At 40.0% G+C, this 18817-nt stretch overlaps 1 protein-coding gene across 1 annotated transcript in view; it reads left to right on the top strand.

Moving 5' to 3' along the window:
- The window catches only part of SLC35F1 (solute carrier family 35 member F1), a 412454-nt gene that overhangs the window by 239081 nt on the left and 154556 nt on the right, over positions 1-18817 (top strand). The window contains exon 2 of the mRNA XM_065888978.1: positions 6952-7127. Coding sequence (XP_065745050.1) covers positions 6952-7127 — 176 coding nt within the window. The remainder of the gene's footprint in view (positions 1-6951; positions 7128-18817) is intronic.

Here is an 18817-nt window from a genome sequence, read left to right as displayed (position 1 = left end):
TATCTTAGCTTGAGTTCCCCAGAAAGCACAGGCTTAAGTGCCGCTACTTTAGTTAGGACTGTAATCCCAGGGAGTAGGAGTGAGGAAGGGAAGGTGGGAGGGACAGTTCTGGGGCACTGAGTACCCAACAGAGAACCCTGTGAGGCAGGACCATCTTTAGAGAACCTGCAGAAGTGACTGCTTCTCGGGACAGTCTGTCAGGGGGAGGGCCAGGGGGAGAGGAAGAAGAAGAATCTATCTGTCTGCTTTAGTTTTCTATTGCTCAACCTCCCAGTTGCTGACGAGTGGGCACCAAATAGGTCCCCACAAGGTCTGGCCTTCAGCATCAACCTGGAATCTCCAGGGTAGAAGGCACAAGGCACACAGAATGGGCATGAGGCCCGGGGCCACTGGGCTGGGCCCACACAGTTTTGATTGCAGTCTATTCACAGTCTGTCATGGCAGCCGCCACTGGAGCTAGGATACCTTGGAGATAGTGAGACCAAGAAGATTTGAAGGGGAGCATAAGTATCTTACACACTCGTCAATTAAACTATCCTTACTTTACACGAAGGAATCCGAGCCCTAAGTTGGAGATGTGCAGGATCATGGAGCTTCATCAACGGAACTCAAGAGCCAGGGGCTTCTAACTCCCTATTGGTGCTTTCCACTGTTCTGTCCCACTTCTCTAGACAAACAACATCTAATATACATGCGCATCTGTGACTCATCCTCTCACACTAGAGTTTCAAATGTCTCCTACACTTACTACCTCATGGACTCAGTGGAATATTGTTTACGAGGGCTTCCTTGTGACTTACTTGGTTTCCTCTAAAAAACGAAAAGAAAAGAAACTGATACCACAGAACCAGAGAACAGGTTAAATTCCATGAACACAGAATCTGAGGCAAAGAAACTCCAATTAATGTAAAACCTCTGGAGATGTGTATTTGCTTCTTGCCTAATAATCTCCTTACATAGAAGTCTAATTAATACTTAAATGGAATAAAGCCTTTCAGCAAAGATCTTCAAGAAGCCAGTGTCCTAACTTCTGAAAACAGCAATCTCGTCAAAGAACATAGTAGAACACATTCTTCCCATATTCAAGTGGTACTGTGTTTAGTCAAGGCAGTATACGTGTTATTTATGTACGTACATCTGAATTCATATGCTGATTCAGATCTGACATGATTTGCATGAGAATAGTTAACAGAATGAAGATGTTTCTGCAGAAAGTTTGATGTGCTCTCCTTCAAGATGATGATGTAATTGTTTCACTCTCATACCAAAGAATTACAAAGCAATATGATTATGTAACTCTATGCTGAAATTTTTCATACCTCTTTAAAAGAATGTATTCTTATAACTAAGGGAAGAAAATGAGATTCAACTTATGTTTTATATTAAATCTTATTATTTTGAATATCTACTTTGTAAAACACAAGTTTATTTACAAGATTCTAACGTCTATTTCTTTAACAGAACGGAGCTTTTGTGGTAATGGTTTATGTCGGTCTTTATGAATACAAGCTCTATTATAACAGGTATTCAGCTTCCAGCAGCACTTTTTCCTGAGACTCATACATTTTTCATTGTCTAGTCATTCTGAATTTAAAGTGGATAGGATGTCCTTTTAAACACATAAACAAAGATGAAAATGTGTATCATAGTCTCTTCTCCATTTCTGCTGCTAAAATTATAGGAACTCTGTATCCTATGTTAGAATGCATCTGGTGTGCTATTCTATAAACTACATGAATAGCCAACAGCTCCCAGTATAAAATTCCACCCGGCACCGTATTTAGCATCATTTTTGCAAGATAGCACCTTACCAGGCTTGTTCAGAAATGCACCAGAAAAGAGTTTATTAATCTCAGTGTCTAACTGGCAGAAGGAATACGGTGAAAATGAGATTTTTTTGTCTTTCAGAGCTAGTAGTTTTTCAAGATAAGATAAGCAGTCTTTCAAACCTTCTGATCTTTTTCATTTGTAGATATTTTTTCACTTGTAAATTTGTTCATTCATTCATTCTGTATTTATTGAGCATTTATTTCCTTCCCATTCAGGAGTCCTCAAGGCACCAGGAATATAGAAATGACTAGAATAGCTTCCCTTCTTTTCAGGAACTCATGAGTCATACAGTATGGTGAGCACAAGTAGAGATAGGAACATACAGAGAAGGACACTTAACTCAGCCTTAGCGAGCAAGGGGCGGCCAAGGGGAGGCTTCCTGGAGAAGATGGTACCTTAAGTTCATGAAGAATTAAGTGAAGGGACCAGACATCTGCTGTAGTGGTTAGTGTGGGAAAAAATTGTTAGGAGGGGTAAGGTGACAGTAAATGAACTGAAAAGATCCATAGGCAGAGACAGTGGTAGGAAGACATTCTGAGGCACAGATCACCAAAAGGATTTGCTCTGTGCTAAAAAAGAACAAAGGAGAATCTGATGAGAAGAAGATGGTGGGGCAGTGGAGAGGAGTGGGAGGTGGAATCAGCCGAGTGTCAACATCTAGGTTTATTTATATTTTTATTTATTTTGCTTTGATGATTCTAGTAACTTAGCTCAGATATGCAGACTTGCAACAGCTCCAGTACTAGCTCCCTTCACTTGGGAAAGGACTGGTGAACTAATCTGATAAAAGGTCCCTTCCATTCCTTCCTGTTTTACAAGTCATGTTTATTAGCATGATGAACAAAACCATAATGTGTGTTTTCTATCAGATCATACCAGCAGCAGCTGAATGACACGGCCACTAATTAAAAGCAGAAGTTGAATACAGCAGATTTGCTGTTTTGTTTGGATGAAGAAACAAGAATAAGCTTGTGTTGACCTCTGTTGAAAGGCACACATTACAGATGTCTTGGTGGAAGAGTTTTCATCAGTCAGTTGGGACGAATTGTTTTGTCTTCACCTTCCCCAGAATATTTCTGGAAACCAGCCACTTAGGTTTAGCACTGTGTTCCGTGCCCTCTGTGAGGGAAAAGAGTATTTTTTTAGCAGCATAATGATGGTGTAGCATAGTAATTAGGAAGTTGGGATTTGGAATCATATGACTTAGTTTCTATCCAAATCTTCCCCCGCTGGCTCTGTGACCTTGGGCTGGCTGCTTACCTCTCTAAGCATCAGTTTACTTATCTAGCAAGTGGAACCATAACAATATCTGCCTTGTAAAGTTATTATGAGGATTAAATAAGACAGAATGTATAAATCTAAGCCTAGGACTCGGCACATAGAAAGAACTTAATAAATATGAATTATTATTGCTATTTCATCTTACCTGGGTCCATTTTGTAGTAAGTTACTTGGGAACTAAGCTCCAAAATCTTGGTTTAGTAGTTCCCCAGTGACAAAGACTATGTCTTATTCATCTTTGCATACATAGTGCCTGGCATGTGGAGGCTGTTTTATAGTATTCAACATATTGGCACATATACATCAGAAGTACTAAAATTTCTTTTCTCTTATGTCAGCACTCTGTCATTTTTTTGTGGCTTGATTTTGTTCAGGATATCGCCAAGGTTTCAAATACCATGGTTGTAACTTAAGCAGTTGTAGGAATTACCATGTCCTAGCAGGAGCCGTCGACCTTCCTTTCCCAAGGAGACACACTCCATACACAGCATTCTCCAGTGGACATACTCAGCACCAGGACCCACTCTCTGGTATATGAGCTGTAACTCTCCCCACTTCTCTTCCACTTAAGGATGTAAGTTATTATGCAAGTAAGAGTGACCCAATGAGAGGATGATCATGAGTCCACTCTAAATTATTTTTAATCATTTTAAACGTTATTATTTTAACTATTTTTGTTATGTTTATGTTATGTAGTGACTAGATCAAACTTCTTCAAAGGATTCTTTGAACTCTTTAAAATTCTTCAAAGTCAGCACCTTTATTTCTCACCACTTCTGTCCAATTAGTCACCACTAACTATCCCTTCTGTGAAATTCTCTGTTCCCTTTGTTTCCATGATACCGAGTGTTGCTCTGGTACTGACCTCCAAAAGTGGTCTTTCAAAGGCTGGCAGTGACCACAAATCATCTTCTGTCAGTCCTCGTTCTTCACGCCCTCTAAGCAACATTCAATATTACAACTGTTGCCTCCATGAAAGTCTCTGTTCCCTTGACATAAAGAACTCTCTTGGTCTTCCCCTTAGCCTTCAAACCACTTCTGACTCCAATGATGTGCCTCTTCTTTCGTCCCTAACCCCAATCTGGGGATTCTCTAAAGACTTCCTAGGCCTTCTTATTTTATTTCCTCTTCTTCCTTCCATGTTGTTAGCATCCGTTTCCAGTACTTTAGCCGCCACTCTTATATGTAAAAGTTCCACATATTTTTCTCCTGGTTGACCTCCCTATCCAACTCTGATCCCATGATTCTAATACTGTTGGATCATTTGGAAGTTCATTTGGCAGCTCAAATTCAATATACCAAAAATGTTTGTTATCTTTACACTAAAACCAACTCCTTATCGTGGTTTTTGTTAGTGGGTATCACACTTCTCTTAGGCTGGCTTAAAAACCTTTGAGTTAAATCTGGTACTTCTCTTTACTTCTGCTTTTCTTTCTTCTTTTTTTTGAAATCATCCTTTCATCTCAACAAAACTGTTCAGTGTTGCCTAGGTCTACCTCTGCACTGTCTTGAAGCTCTCCATTTTCTACTTCCTCTGAATGGTACTGCCCAGCTGTAAATATAGTGAAGAACATTATACCAGCATCACAGTAAAAACAATAATTATAGTATAATGATATAGAAGTAAAGGAGATATATCCCAGGGAAGAGAGGGCAGAGAAGACTTTTTAAAGGGGGTAACATAACGTGTGAGCCAAATCTTGAAAGATGAATAAGAGTCAGACTGACACGTCGGGATGAACATTCTGGAAATAATAACATGTGAAAAGGAATGCCAACAAAGAAGACCACGACTCATTGTTGAAGTGCAAGTAGCTCTGTAGGTCTGGAGCTCTGGCTTCATGGGGGAATAAAGTGGGGAAGCAGGAGGCAGAGCTTTGCGGTAGTAGGAGTGGAGGGAGGGTATTGAGGGCCTTGTTTCAGTATCTGCTGCTGCATAACAAACCACCCCAAACTTCATGCCCTAAAACAACACAACCAATGATTATTTCTCACAGTTCTCCAACTGGGCAGCAATCACTGGGGATGGTTCATCTCTGCTCCACATGACTCAGGTTGGCGCTGCTCCACTGGGGCCAGAGGAGCCACAATCCTCACTCACATGTCTGGTACTTCAGCTGAGGTGGCAGTGGTTGGCTGGGTCTCCCTTCTTCTTTTCACACAGCCTCTCAATATTCGGTAGTCTAGCTCTGGTTCTTTACATGGAAGCTGTATCCTAAGAGGGCAGAAAATGGAAGCCGCAGAGCTTCTTAAGGTTTAGGACAAGAAGTCACATGACATCTCTCCCCCTACCTTCTATTGGTCAAAGCAAGTCACAAGACCAGCTCAGCTTCTGGAAGAGGAAAATAGACCCCACCTCCCTTTGGGAGAAGCAGCCTGAATATAGAGGGATGTGAGGAAATGTTGGCAGACATCTTTGTAGATGGTGTAACATAGGCCTTATAGGTCACTGCATTCTGTAGGGTACCATCTATAGGGTATCATCTATAGGGTAGGATTTTAAGCAACAGACTGACATTTTAAACTTACATGTTTAAAAATATCGCTTTGACTCCTTTGACACCTTTATGAAGATTGAATTGAAGGGTCAGGGCCAGTACCTGGAAACAGAGCAATCTACCCATCTACCAAGGCAGCCTCTGCCAATATGTTACAGGCTAACCTCTGCAGAGTCTTTTTCATAGGTCCACATGCATTGCCACAATTTGTCCTCCTCGTGGAAGCAAATGGAATGAGTGATGGATGCCTTTTTTAAAAAGAAGGATACCACCAAGGTGTCCACTCAGAACCCTGCCCAGGGGTCCAGTGCCCCTTCCAGAAAGATAGATTCACACCTGCCATGGGGGAGGGAATATGCAATGCTGCCGTTGCTCTGCCTATTGCTTTTCTGTTTAGAAATACTACTCTTTGCTTATTTTATGTTCATTTTTCTTTAAATAAATAAACCAGGAAAGTCAGATGAGACCCCTGGGGAGAGCAGAAGTCTGCTTTGCAGAAGCCAGGGGCTTGTCCTGTGTCAGAGCATACAGGTGGATGTGACCATAAAGCCCACATGGGCGTTTTATTTCTATGCAAAGCGAACCATTTGACTCTTGCCTGTAATCTCCACTACAGTGGTGTGTAGGGTCAGTGCCTATAAAAAAAAAGCCATAGAAAATATTCACAGAATTTGAAATGTCTTATTGTACCCCCTCAGTCACTAAATTTCCTTCGTGAATGAGAGTTTTAATGTGTCAGCAACTGCGACTTGAGCAGAGGAGAGCAGAGACTAGTGCTTATTAGTGCTTGTTAGAGCAAACTGTTCAATATCTGGGAATGGAGAGGAGATAGTCCTTTTAGATTATCAGGGCTTTGTATGGCCCCTTTACCTAAGTGTTCCTAGAGCCAAGATTTTGGTCTATGAAGAAAAAAGTCTCTGTTTTTTGGTACAAGAACCTGAGGACAAGGTTGGAATATGGTCCTGCTTCGTCAGTGTTCAGGTTCTCTCTCAGGTTTCTGAACATTTGTTCATGCCATGGTGGCATCAGGATGATGTTAATTCCCCCCACCCAGAACTCCAGGGCTCAGTAGGTAGAAGCCAGGATCACTTGGAGAGATTTGGTCTCAAATCTCAGCTTTGCCACTTCCTAGTTATGCGACTGTAAGAAAATTCCTTAACCCCTCTAAACTTTGGTTTCTTCCTCTGTAAAACCCCAGTAAGGTAGCATTGCTGTGATGGATTAAAAGAAATACTGTTTATTGCACTTAGCCTAGTGAATGGCACAAGTGCTCAGTAAATTTTAAGTGATTGTTCTAATGGACTTTCTGCTGATCTTTGCTATGTTTCTCTTTATTTCTCAGGGAGATGTTAATCTCTGTGGCTCTAGGCCAGGTGTTATCCCTCCTTATTTGTGGAATTAGCTTGACCAGCAAGTACCTGTCAGAAGATTTCCATGCCAATACACCAGTCTTCCAGAGTTTCCTCAATTACATCCTCCTCTTCTTGGTCTATACCACCACACTAGCTGTCAGACAAGGTAAGCATGCAAAATCCCGAGAATATAGCTTTGTTTCTCTTTTAGCAACATCTGCAAGAGTGATGAGCGATGACCAGATTAACTTTTTTCACTTACAGCGTCATAAGACAATTCAAAACCCCAAATCTCACTTTTCTATTTTGCAGTAATACAGCAAACAAAGTGAGTGAGTAAATCACAAAGAAGCATAAATTGTGTGAATTCAGCAGGAAGTAGGAAATGCATGTATAGGCAGAAATGTACAATTGCTTATATTTGAATTCCTGTTAGCATTCCTTGTACCTCTCAGTAAATCTAAATAGACTGCTTCGCTGGAACCTGGAAGAGGCCTGATGAAGCTGTCTTAATAAATGCTAGCCCTTAGAAATCCAAGGGGATTACAAATACATGTTCTTGGGAAAGTGTCACGAGAAAGATAAAAATAGTAAACACAAACAACTCTAGTAATAACAAAGGGGAAAAGAAAGCTACCACAAATGGCTATGTGAGATGTTCTAAACTTAAAAGAGCCAAAAAAATGAAACAAGTCCTCCAAGAGTCAGTGCAAGAAAAACTTATTAAAGGGCAATTGCAGTTGAAATCCTTGGGGTATATCTCTGGAGGATATACTTCAGAGACTTATGATTATACCTATGGCCCAGAAATAGCCAATAATAATCCCCCAGTATCAGCTGTCGACTGTAAAATATGCACTGAAAAGTAGCCATTAACGGGTTTGAAGACAATTATATACCATAATAATGAATAAAGATATGTGTATAGCTGTATACATCAATCCTAAGAGTCATACTTTTTAGAAACTTTGCTAATAATCATATATCAGCATTGAATTTTTACATTTCCTTATTTGGATTGTCCTTCAGAGTAATATTGCTTAATTAAAATGATTTGGCCAGGACTAGATTTCATCTTAGAGGGAGAGTAAAAATGAACAAGTTAGGACTGAATTCTAGTTTAACTTGGGATTTGTTTAAAGTATTGGAAAAGCTGATTTCATTTACTTCTCAAATATTGGTGTTATTGGTGTTTGTTTTTAAAATTTAACATCGGTAGGCATAATTAATTTAAGAGTAAAATTTCAAATAAAACCTCAGGCTACAAAAGTTATAGACATTGAGTCTCAGCTATATTTCCTCAGTAGGATTTGGAAGCTAATGATTTTGAATGCTACAAATGCATTATCTAAACAGTTATACCCACAATTTCACCATTGGTGCCTCAATCCAGGAAAAAACTCCAGAAAATGAGGAAACTGGGGAGGCATATACTTAGAAATTTACTTATGAGAGACTGTTAACATGAGGAATGTATAGTTTGGTCATTCAAGAAGAGAGAGCTATGCAGTTTGACTTAAAAATCACTTGATGAAAGCTTGAATAATAGTTTAGAATTATTAAAGAATAGAATGATTTTAGCCCAGTACAAGGATTATAATTAAGGGTAGTAAGATTAAATGAAGAGCAATTTTGCAACACTCTAATATAACCCAAAAAATCACACGAAAGTGGTGAATTTACGTTCTGTAGAGATTTTTAGAAACAAACAGTCTAGACTACAAGATGGTGAATTACAACTAGTCTTTGGGTTCTTGTCAGTCTTACTTTCCAGGAGCCCAGAGATTTAACAAAAACTCTCATCAGGGAAAAAAGTAAAATCAAGCCATTCTAAGAAACAGAGAATAATTGCACAGTTACAGGTAGAGACAGAAAAGCTTAAAAAACTAAATGTAGAAAAAGACCCAAGGTTAATAATAATACCTTCTGTTGAGGCTTTATAATGTGCCAGCTACTACATATGTGAATTACCTCTTTTATTCCTTCAGTCCAAGGAAATAGGAATCATTATCCAAAATTTTATAAATGAGAGATCGGAGACTCCCCCAGCATCAAGAACCTGCTCCAGGCTACAGAACTAGGGAGAGTAGGGGCCCCTCCCAGGCCAGGGCTGGGTGCCTTCATGGCCCACTGTGCCCACCCATGTGCGGTCTGGGGAGGAAGGAAGAGGGAAGGGAGACAGGCTGGAGCAAAAGGAGGACTTTTCCCCTTGAATTTCAAAACCCTGGATAAGAAACCAGCCCTGGGGGCAAAGTCTAGTGCAGTGCAGCACTGATGTCAGGAGGATGTGACTGTAAACGGTGCTGGGAGAGGATGGCGAGGGTGGGCAGGGCAGAGGCACGACTGGAAAGAGGCCAAGGACCAGAAACAGCAAGGAATTCAGAGGCCCTTTGGAAGGAAAAAACTGAAGAGGACCTGAGAAAATTCTTACTGTCATTGCAGTTGGTGATGGAGAGAACCAGTTTCTAAAATGCCTTATCCAGAGATTTCTGCATTGCCTCAGATTATCACTAAATATGCTGGCATGTCTTTATTTGGATGTTTACTCAGAATGTTTGTTTGTTTTAAGCTTCATCTTTAGAAGTTTTAATAGGCTGGCATTAAGCTAACATCTGGAAATCAACATAGTAATTACATTAATTTTGTATAGGCTGATTCCGTGCCATGTTTTAGAGACATAATAATCTCCTTCCTCATGCACCTCAAGATTTGAGAGGGAATGAACAGAGCAAAGAGGAGAGGATGGAAAGTGTGATGTGTGTGAGGAAAGTGCTGTCATGGCCACATTTTCTCCTCCCTACCAGGTACTTCCTAAGTACTCTGCCGGGAGTGCTGCAGGTCAGGATTGAGCAAGATGCCAGCCTTCCCAATTCTTCCAGCACAGATGTCACTGGCCCCACAAGGCCACCAAATTCATTTGATACCACCTTAGGCCACACAATAGCAATAAGTTAGACTCAGGAATTAACAATCTTTCTTTATCGTTTTAATTATAAAATGTATGATTGTCACATGTAAACATATTGTGATAAATGCAAGAAGGCTTTCAAGAGCATTAAGCGTGATGTTATTACAAAAGCCTTGTGGAAATTTGACTTCAGAGTTAAAGTGAATTCTCACCAGATTTGCACTGAACCAATGATCAAAGACTCTGAAGCAACAGAATGCAGTATAAGTTTCAGTGTAACGCCAGTTCAAACTGGAGTTTTGAATTTGTCCCTGATTATTAATTGGTTCCTACAAAAATTTGTAGAAAACCAAAAATTGATTCCTACAAAGACCATCCTCCTTAAAAAAAAAAGTATACTGTAGAACAACTTTTAAGGCTAGCCCTTCGTGATTGGAGCTAGGTTTTTTTATTCCAGATGGTTCTAAAATTTTTAAAAATCTTGCTGTTTCTCCTAAAGAGCTTCTTTAATACAACTCTGTAGAAAAAAAAATGTACTTCAAAAAGTAGTTCCAATGACAATGTATCACATTTGAGAATTCAGATAAAATTTAGATAGCTGTTACTTGGTTAGTTGTAACCACTTTGGGGAAATTACTCAGACAATGTGGTGAAGTGGTTAAGAATCCGCCTGCCAATGCAGGAGACATGGGTTTGAACCCTGGTCCAGGAATATCCCACATGCCGTGGAGCAACTGAGCCCGTGCGCCACAAATACTGAGCCTGCGCTCTAGAGCCCGTGCACCGCAACTACTGAGCCCGCGTGCCACAACTACTGAAGCCTGCGTGCCTAGAACCCATGCTCTGCAACAAGAGAAGCCATCGCAAGGAGAAGCCGACACACCACAACGAAGAGTAGCCCCCGCTTGCTGCAACTAGAGAAAGCCCGCGTGCAGCAACGAAGACCCAACACAGCCGGGGGTGGGGGGAAAATATATACACACACACACACACACACATACACATACCCATTGAAATAATGCCTGAAATCCAAACTCACGCTATATGTACAAAGTAGGGTTTCAGGAATTGTAAAGAAAAACGTAGTCCTCCTCTTGTGTTTCTCCTTTACTCTTACTCTACCACCACACCACAATACTTCTGACACCAGATGTGTGGCGTTTTTCCCACACCATGCAATTCTGTGACACCAGCTGGGTGTCTTACAATATAACTCAGTTCTGACAGTTCTATCTGGAGATGGATAGAAGTTATTACCTGTGCTTCTGACCTACCTGCTATAGATCAGAGGTTCCCACGAACCCTCCTTGGGTTTGGTTAATTTGCTCGAGCGTCTCACAGGACTCAGGAAAGCAGTTTACTTACTGTTTACCAGTTTATTACAAAAGGATGTGATAAAGGATATAGATGTATGCTCAGATGGAAGAGGTGAGTAGGGCAAGGTGTGTGGAAAGGGTCGTGGAGCCCCCAGGCCCTCTCTGGGCACAGCACTCTTAGCATCTCCATGTCACGTGTTCACGAACCCTAGAGCTCTCCAAACCTCATGCTTTTGGAATTTTTACGGAGGCTTCATTAGGTAGGCATGATCATTAGCTTCATTTCCAGCCCCTCTCCTCTCTCTGTAAAATGGGAAGGCGGGGCTGAAAGTTCCGGGCTTCTAATCATAGCTTGGTGTTTCTGGTGACCAGCCCCATCCAGGAGCACACCAAGAGTCACCTCATTAGAAACAAAAGAAATTCCTGTCTCTCTGGAAATTGTAAGTGATTTAGGAGCTCTGTGTCAGGAACTAGGGTCAAAGACCAAATATTAGAACCAAATATGCTCCTAGCGTTCTTCTCACTTAGGAAATTACAAGTGTTTTAGGAGCTCTGAGCCAGGAACTGGGGGCAGAGAACGATACATATATATTTCTATTATCTCACAGGTATATGACTAAGAAAGTATAGTGAAGCTTCCCAAAACTTACGGATTTGCCTGGGAAGCCTCTTCCTCATGCCTACTTTTTTCTTAAAATTCCATGTAATACTAACTGAAATCAGGAAGCAGAGAAACACAAAAAGCAAAGACTGTGAACAACTAAAGACCACTCAGTTCTTGCATTTGGATGTAGAAACAAGAACTGTGACAGGCTTTTAAAACAAAGGTGAAATAGGATATATTTCTTTTCAAGAAAAATTATGTCATCAAACTTTTTGCCCATAAGCTTCTTTTATCAATTATTACAAGAATCCCGCTGCTTCCCAGAACTACATTCAGCAGTTCTTAAATAATAGATATCCGTGGTTCTTTTTTTGGCAGTTTTTAACTTCTGAATATATATAAACCACACAATTTTTAAATAGTCAATAATTTCTTCTTCCTTTTCTTCTGCCAGTTTTTCTCAGTTCTTGCCTCTCCAATTTCTTTTTGTTTTCCTTATCAACAAGTTGCTCAGCGATGGGGGAGGTAAGGATTGTGGAGCAAAAGCAGGATGCTGAGAGTGAAAAGAAAACACTTTCGTTCCTTGTTTTCTTCCTCAAGTCGTGATGGTGGGGAAAGAATGGGTATCAGTAATGAACGCACGGATAGAATCAGAAGTGCCTGTATACTGAAAAGTAAATTCCTGCCTTACTGTTCAAGAGAAATATTCTCGATTTGAACATTAAATTCCAGAAGACAGAAATCCGAGAGGTCTAGGTTCAAATTTCAGTTCTCTGTGGAGAGGCTGAAAGCATTAAGTCAGCTCAGGAATATCAAGCACTCACCCTCTCCTGATCCCTTTTACCCACTATCTTCTTTGTTCACCCAGAGCACTCAAGCAGGGCAGGATTGGTGAGAGAAATATATAAAGATGACAGCCTTGTCTACACACAATAGCTGGATGCAACTCATGGCCCAGTAGTCTAGTCTCCACAAGAATGTTCTTCTCAGAATTTGTACCAAAAAAGTATTGCTCCTTTTGGTGGTGGCTGGGGAGACATTAATCAGAAGATAATTGTTGCCTCTTCCAATGTAACGCAGGCTTCATATTTGTTCTCTGCAGAAACACTATACTTCTTACACTTCTTACAATTACATAGGCTAAATTCTCAGTTACCAATGCTGCAAGATTTAAAATATCTGTGTAATTAGAAGAAACGTAGGACTTCATACGAAATAATATAGACCTCTCAGAAAACCACAAGGTCTGGGAAACTTAGGTATCTGGCATTTCACAGTATGTCAGACCCTAGAACCCCCTGAAGATCTCACCTCCCCAGTTCTGTTTGTATGGCTCTGCCTCTGTGAATCTTTGCCCCTTGCCTTTGTTGGAATTTTCTTTGATGCTTACCATAGGAAGTCAAAAACACAGGCCAGAGCAGTAAAAAGAGTTAAAGCAGGATCCAGGATTTTCTCAGAGCAGAAGCCTCAGTTTTGTTTTGTTTTTTAATTTTATTTTATATTAGAGTACAGTTGATTTACAATTTTGTGTTAGTTTCAGGTGTACAGCAAAGTGATTCATTTATACATATACATGTATCCATTCTTTTTCAGAATCTTTTCGCATATTTGTTATTACAGAATATTGAGTATAGTTTCCTGTGCTATACAGTAGGTCCTTGTTGATTATCTATTTCCTATATAGTAGTGTGTATTTGTTAATCCCAAACTCCTAATTTATCCCTCCCCCCAATGTTTCCATTTTGGTAACCATAAGTTTGTTTTCAAAGTCTGTGAGTCTGTTTCTGTTTTGTAAATAAGTCCATTTGTATCATTCTTCTTTAGATTCCACATGTAAGTGATATCATATGATATTTGTCTTTCTCTGTCTGACTTACTTCACTTCATATGATCATCTCTAAGTCCATCCATGTTGCTGCAAATGTCATGATTTCATTCTTTTATGGTTGAGTACTATTCCATATTCCATTATTCCAGTGATGTTGTATATACGTACAACATCGTCTTTAACCATTCATCTGTCGATGGGCGCTTTGGTTGCTTCTGTGTCTTGGCTATTGTAAATAGTGCTGCAACGAACGTTAAGGTGCATGTATCTTTTCGAATTACGGTTTTCTGCAGGTATATGCCCAGGAGTGGGATTGCCAGATGATATGGTAGATCTATTTTTCGTTTTCTAAAGAACCTGCATACTATTCTCCATAGTGGTTGTACCAATTTACATTCCCACCAACAGTGTAGGAGGGTTCCCTTTTCTCCACACCCTCTCCAGCATTTATTGTTTGTATGTTTTTTGATCATGGCCATTCTGAACGGTGTGCGGTGATACCTCATTGTAGTTTTGATTTGCACTTCTCTAATAATTAGTGATGTTGAGCATCTTTTCATGTGCTTTTTGGCCATCTTGTATGTTGAAGCCTGAGTTCTGCTCATACACAGCTAGTTCAGTTTCCAGTTCTCTGGATAACCTTGAATAAATCACTGAGAAGGGATTCTTAGATGGTTGGATAAGGAAGGACTTGACAAATGTAAATACTGAATTGTAACTCCCTTGAGAGTCGTGGGGGAGATATTACTGTCACTTACCTACATCTGGTGAGGTAATAGTCACTGGAGCCTAATAAAACATCTCCCTTATGGGAAATTACTTGGCAAACCTCCATTCCTGTTCCTTGTCATGTTGCATTTATTTTTACTTCATATGTATGATTGGAGAGTTTTATCCCCCATAGTATAGAAAGGCTGTACCTCAGTGATTTCTGAAATGAACCTTGGTGGACACTCCATGGGAGTTATGCTTATGTTGGGGAAGGGAGAAGAGAAGGTGGGGCAGCGGGTGGGGGTGAAGGGATTTTTACACAAACCATGCTGGGAAATTGTTAGAGAACATCAAAGGGGAAAATTAAAATCCATTTCTAGCAAAACTGCCTGCCAGTATATGGAGCAACTGGAACTCTCATATACTGCTGCTGGGAATGCAAAGCGATACGGACACTTTGGAAAACGGTTTGGCAGTTTCTTATAAAGTTAAACATCCACTTACCGTGTAACCCATCAATCACATTCTTCGAAGAGAAATGAAAACATCATATCCACGCAAAGAACTATACGCAAATGTCCATTGCAGTTTTATTCACATTCATAAGCCCAAACTGTAACCAACCCAAAAGCTCATCAGTTTGTGAAAGGAGAAAAACAGTTGTGGTAAATGCACACAATGGAGTATGACTCAGCCATAAAAGGAAAACGCTACTGATACATGCAATGATATGGATTAATCTCAAAAGCATTATGCTATGTGCAAGAAGCCAGACACGAAAGCTTATATACAATGTACATAATTACATAATGCAAAGTAATGTGATATTCTGGAAAAGGCAAAACTATAAGGTCAGGAAATAGATCAATGGTTGGTAGAGTGGGAAGTGGGGTGTTGACTGCAAAGGGACACAAGGGAACTTTTGGGGTAATGGAAATGTTCTGTATACCTTGATTACTGAAGAGGTTACATGACCATATACATTTGTCAAAATTCTTCAAACTGTACACTTAAAAGGGGTGCCTTTTATTACATATAAATTATGCTTTAATACACTTGACCAAAGGGAAAAAAAAAGCAAGAGAACTGACTGTCTACTCTCACTCCACGGCTGCCATGATGAAATAATGTTATCACTGGGCTCAGAGTTTCCAATGTGTAGCTATTCCCTCAGTCACTTATGGGTATTAGGAAATGCCATTAGAACTTCCTACTTCATTGTGGCATGCTTTCAGGCTGCAAGAATGAGTATAGTTTCCTCCAACCCCAGAAAATGTACCTACTCTAAAGAACTTGCTCCTGGGACATGAATTATTATTTATCAAGCTCACAATCTATTAAATAATGTAAAAGTACATAAATTTCATACATATGCAGTGCTTACAGGGTGAATCTGCCCCAAGTCAAGTCTCCCATAGTCTTAACCAAATTTACAGTACCTAATAGTGCATGTACTGTTTGTGCTAAAGTGACTGAATCTCAAATAGAGTGAATCCGTAGGCAGAACTTTCAATATCAGTTAGCACAATAAATGACTTTTAGATTGAAGGAAAATGACATGAATATGCAACACCATTTTCTTTTAATGAATCCTTACATAAACGTACACACACACACACACACACACACACACACACACACACACACACACTATACATCAGGCCCTCCCTCATTCCCCATGCCAAATACTTGATTAATGGATGCCCTTCTGATTCTTCTATTCCAAACAGCATATAAACATGGAGGGAGGGATTGTCTTCCTGTTTTATCTGGAGTCTATGTTGACTGTTAATTCTGGAAATCTTTAAGCATTCATCTATCCATGCTGAGAGCTGGCATAGAGCAATACTCATTCTTGGCACGAAGCTCCAGCATTCTTGTGGGAGATTGAAGGGTGGTTACAAGATGATAACTATATTGCCTGAAGGAGATAAGTCCCCTTCTGCCAAAATAGTGCTTTGTATGTAATTAGTGTAAAAATTCAGAGGAATAGAGTTTATCCTTACAATCATCTTTCTCATTAAAAAAGAATCATAATGGAAGAACAAAGCAGTCCCTGCAGTGAATTGAATTGCTTTCCCTAAGTTTTCATTAAATCAAAGACTCAGCAGTTAGCCATCTTGCAGACACTATTGTAGTCTGCTGCATAAGATTTGCAGGGCGGGAGGCGGGGGGAATAAAACAATGAAGCAAAGTTATTTTTTCTTCACAGGATGAGAATTGCATTGTGATTATCTTTAGATCAGAGTTCCCTGTCCATCCATTTTTTTGACTGTCTGGTTTCATTCGTTTCCATTTCTGAGTTTTTGAGGACCAGGAAGAAGAATGTGTAACTTACCAAATTTAAATGTGATTCCTGCAAATGGTGGGTTCTGACTACAAGTTGGAGTGACTGGGCCCCTTCAGTGACCTATATGAGGAAAAAATATAAAAGAAATTACTTCCAGATAAAAGAAAATATGATCAAAATTTGTTTGTGACAATTTTTTACTATTTGATATGTCTTTGTATGAAAGAACATGAATATTACTTTATTTTACCTTTAACTGCCTAATTAGTCATGTCTAAGAAAATGTCTACCCTTAAAAATCATATTTGGGAATTATTATGTTCACTAAATTAAACAATTAGGATCTAGACATTTTCTGTTTCTCAGTTCAATAGAAATTCAAGAGCCATTGAGTCATCCTGGGTTAACTTGCCTGAGTCATCCTGGGTTAACATCCTGGGTTAACTTTCACAAGTCAGAGTAATAATAGTAACTGCCTTACAGCTTTCACATGGACCAAGTGAGGTAATATATGTGGAAAACTCCTAGCACAGTGTCAGACATATAAAAAGCATTCAATGAATATAATCTGCCATCATTGGAATTAGATTTGCTTAATAAATGATTGATTTTCCTCCCCAGAAAGTTGGATTTTACACATGTACCCCTTAATTTGAATCAATTCTATCATGCGGACCCTGAAATTCATTAGCCATATCCCAGCACTTATGTTCTCCTTAACTTGTCACTGGATGTCAGAGTAGGCACTGGTCTGATTTACAGAGGGAGCAAAAAGGAGAGACATTTTAGATGCTTTCTTACCTACGGTGTCCATTGTGAATGAGGGAATTCATTGATATAATTATTATACTAGAGCAGGACTAATTCTGAAATGCCTGAGCCTAAGTCCTTCCCCCGCAGCATGTAGAGTGGGGCTCCCTCCTGCCTGAGGAAGCTACGTGGTGGGAGACCGTGGGCACCCAGAATCTGTTCAGAAGGAGCCAGCGCCCCCCTTCAACTTTCAAGCATAACTTCACTCAAATGGTCCAAACTACAAGAAATCAGAAGGGGAAGGAGGGAATCTCGCTCCCATTTTTTGACAGGGTAAGAATATTATGTCTATTTTAAAGTTGAAAAATAAAATCAGGGTGACAATAGGAAAAAATAAAACTGGTCCAAGATGAAAAAGAGCTGCGAAATACTCAGAGAGAGCACAAAGCACTGGGGGCTACACAGCCAGGGAAGTGTAGGCAGCCAGTGCGTCATTCTCTAGCTAAGAAGGGGAGAGGCTGTCACAGATCGCGGAGCCATCGTTCAGCCATCTTTCAGCAAGAAGAACACGCTGCGGACAAACTCGATGGACTACTAGGGCCTCACCAAGTTCAAAGCAGCTGGTTCTATACCTACAAGCACAATTCAACTTTTGGCTTAGTGAATGTCATTCGCGGAGGTCGAAATTTCCAGCTGTGCTGTGTTAAACTCAGGACCATTATAGCACAGCTTTAAGCAAGCTATTGATTTTACACTTTTGTCAGACTAAAAGAAACTAAGATCACTCAGGAGCAAGCAAAGAACTCAACTTCTATAAATAAAGTTAAGGAACTTGGTAACTTCTTTTTCACAGAGCGACGTGTGGGCAGAGCTTATGTGAGTGGCATAAATGTAGAAGTCTCTGCCCTGTTAAAAATTGTAAGTTGTTTACTATATGGAAACATAATAGATCTCAATCCCTGATTTCTCTTGTTTTGGCATCAGTTACGTTGACTAATTTAGATATCTGACAGGAAAGTCATTGATAAGTGTGTTTCTATACTCAGTGTCTCTTAACTGAAGGAATCAAATCAACCTGGTGTACAAGCCAAGGATTCAAATTCTCCCTAGCCTACAGAGGTTTATAGCTTTAGGTCTGCCCATGATTACTTCATACAGAACCTTCTAGAACACTCTAACCTGATTACATCTATTCAGCTTTCTCTTATCTAAATTTATCTTACTTTCCTCAGTTGCTCATTCCTCCTTTATGTGTTCTTTCATACATTATTTCATTCATTAAGTCGGCAAACACTTCTTGAGGGCCTTGTTCTGTTAGGCAGTGTACTACCAGGTGTGAAGGATACCTAACTGAGTGAAGATCATCTCCCTTCTGACACCCCTTCTAAGCTCACAGACAAGAGGAGGAGAGTAAACAGTCCCTGTCATTGCAAGAGTACAGATCTGAGC

Source organism: Phocoena phocoena, chromosome 12 (assembly GCF_963924675.1).
Source record: "Phocoena phocoena chromosome 12, mPhoPho1.1, whole genome shotgun sequence".
Lineage (NCBI taxonomy): Eukaryota > Metazoa > Chordata > Mammalia > Artiodactyla > Phocoenidae > Phocoena > Phocoena phocoena.
The sequence above is the reverse complement of the archived record's forward strand: the minus strand, read 5'-3'. Positions and strand labels throughout refer to the sequence as shown.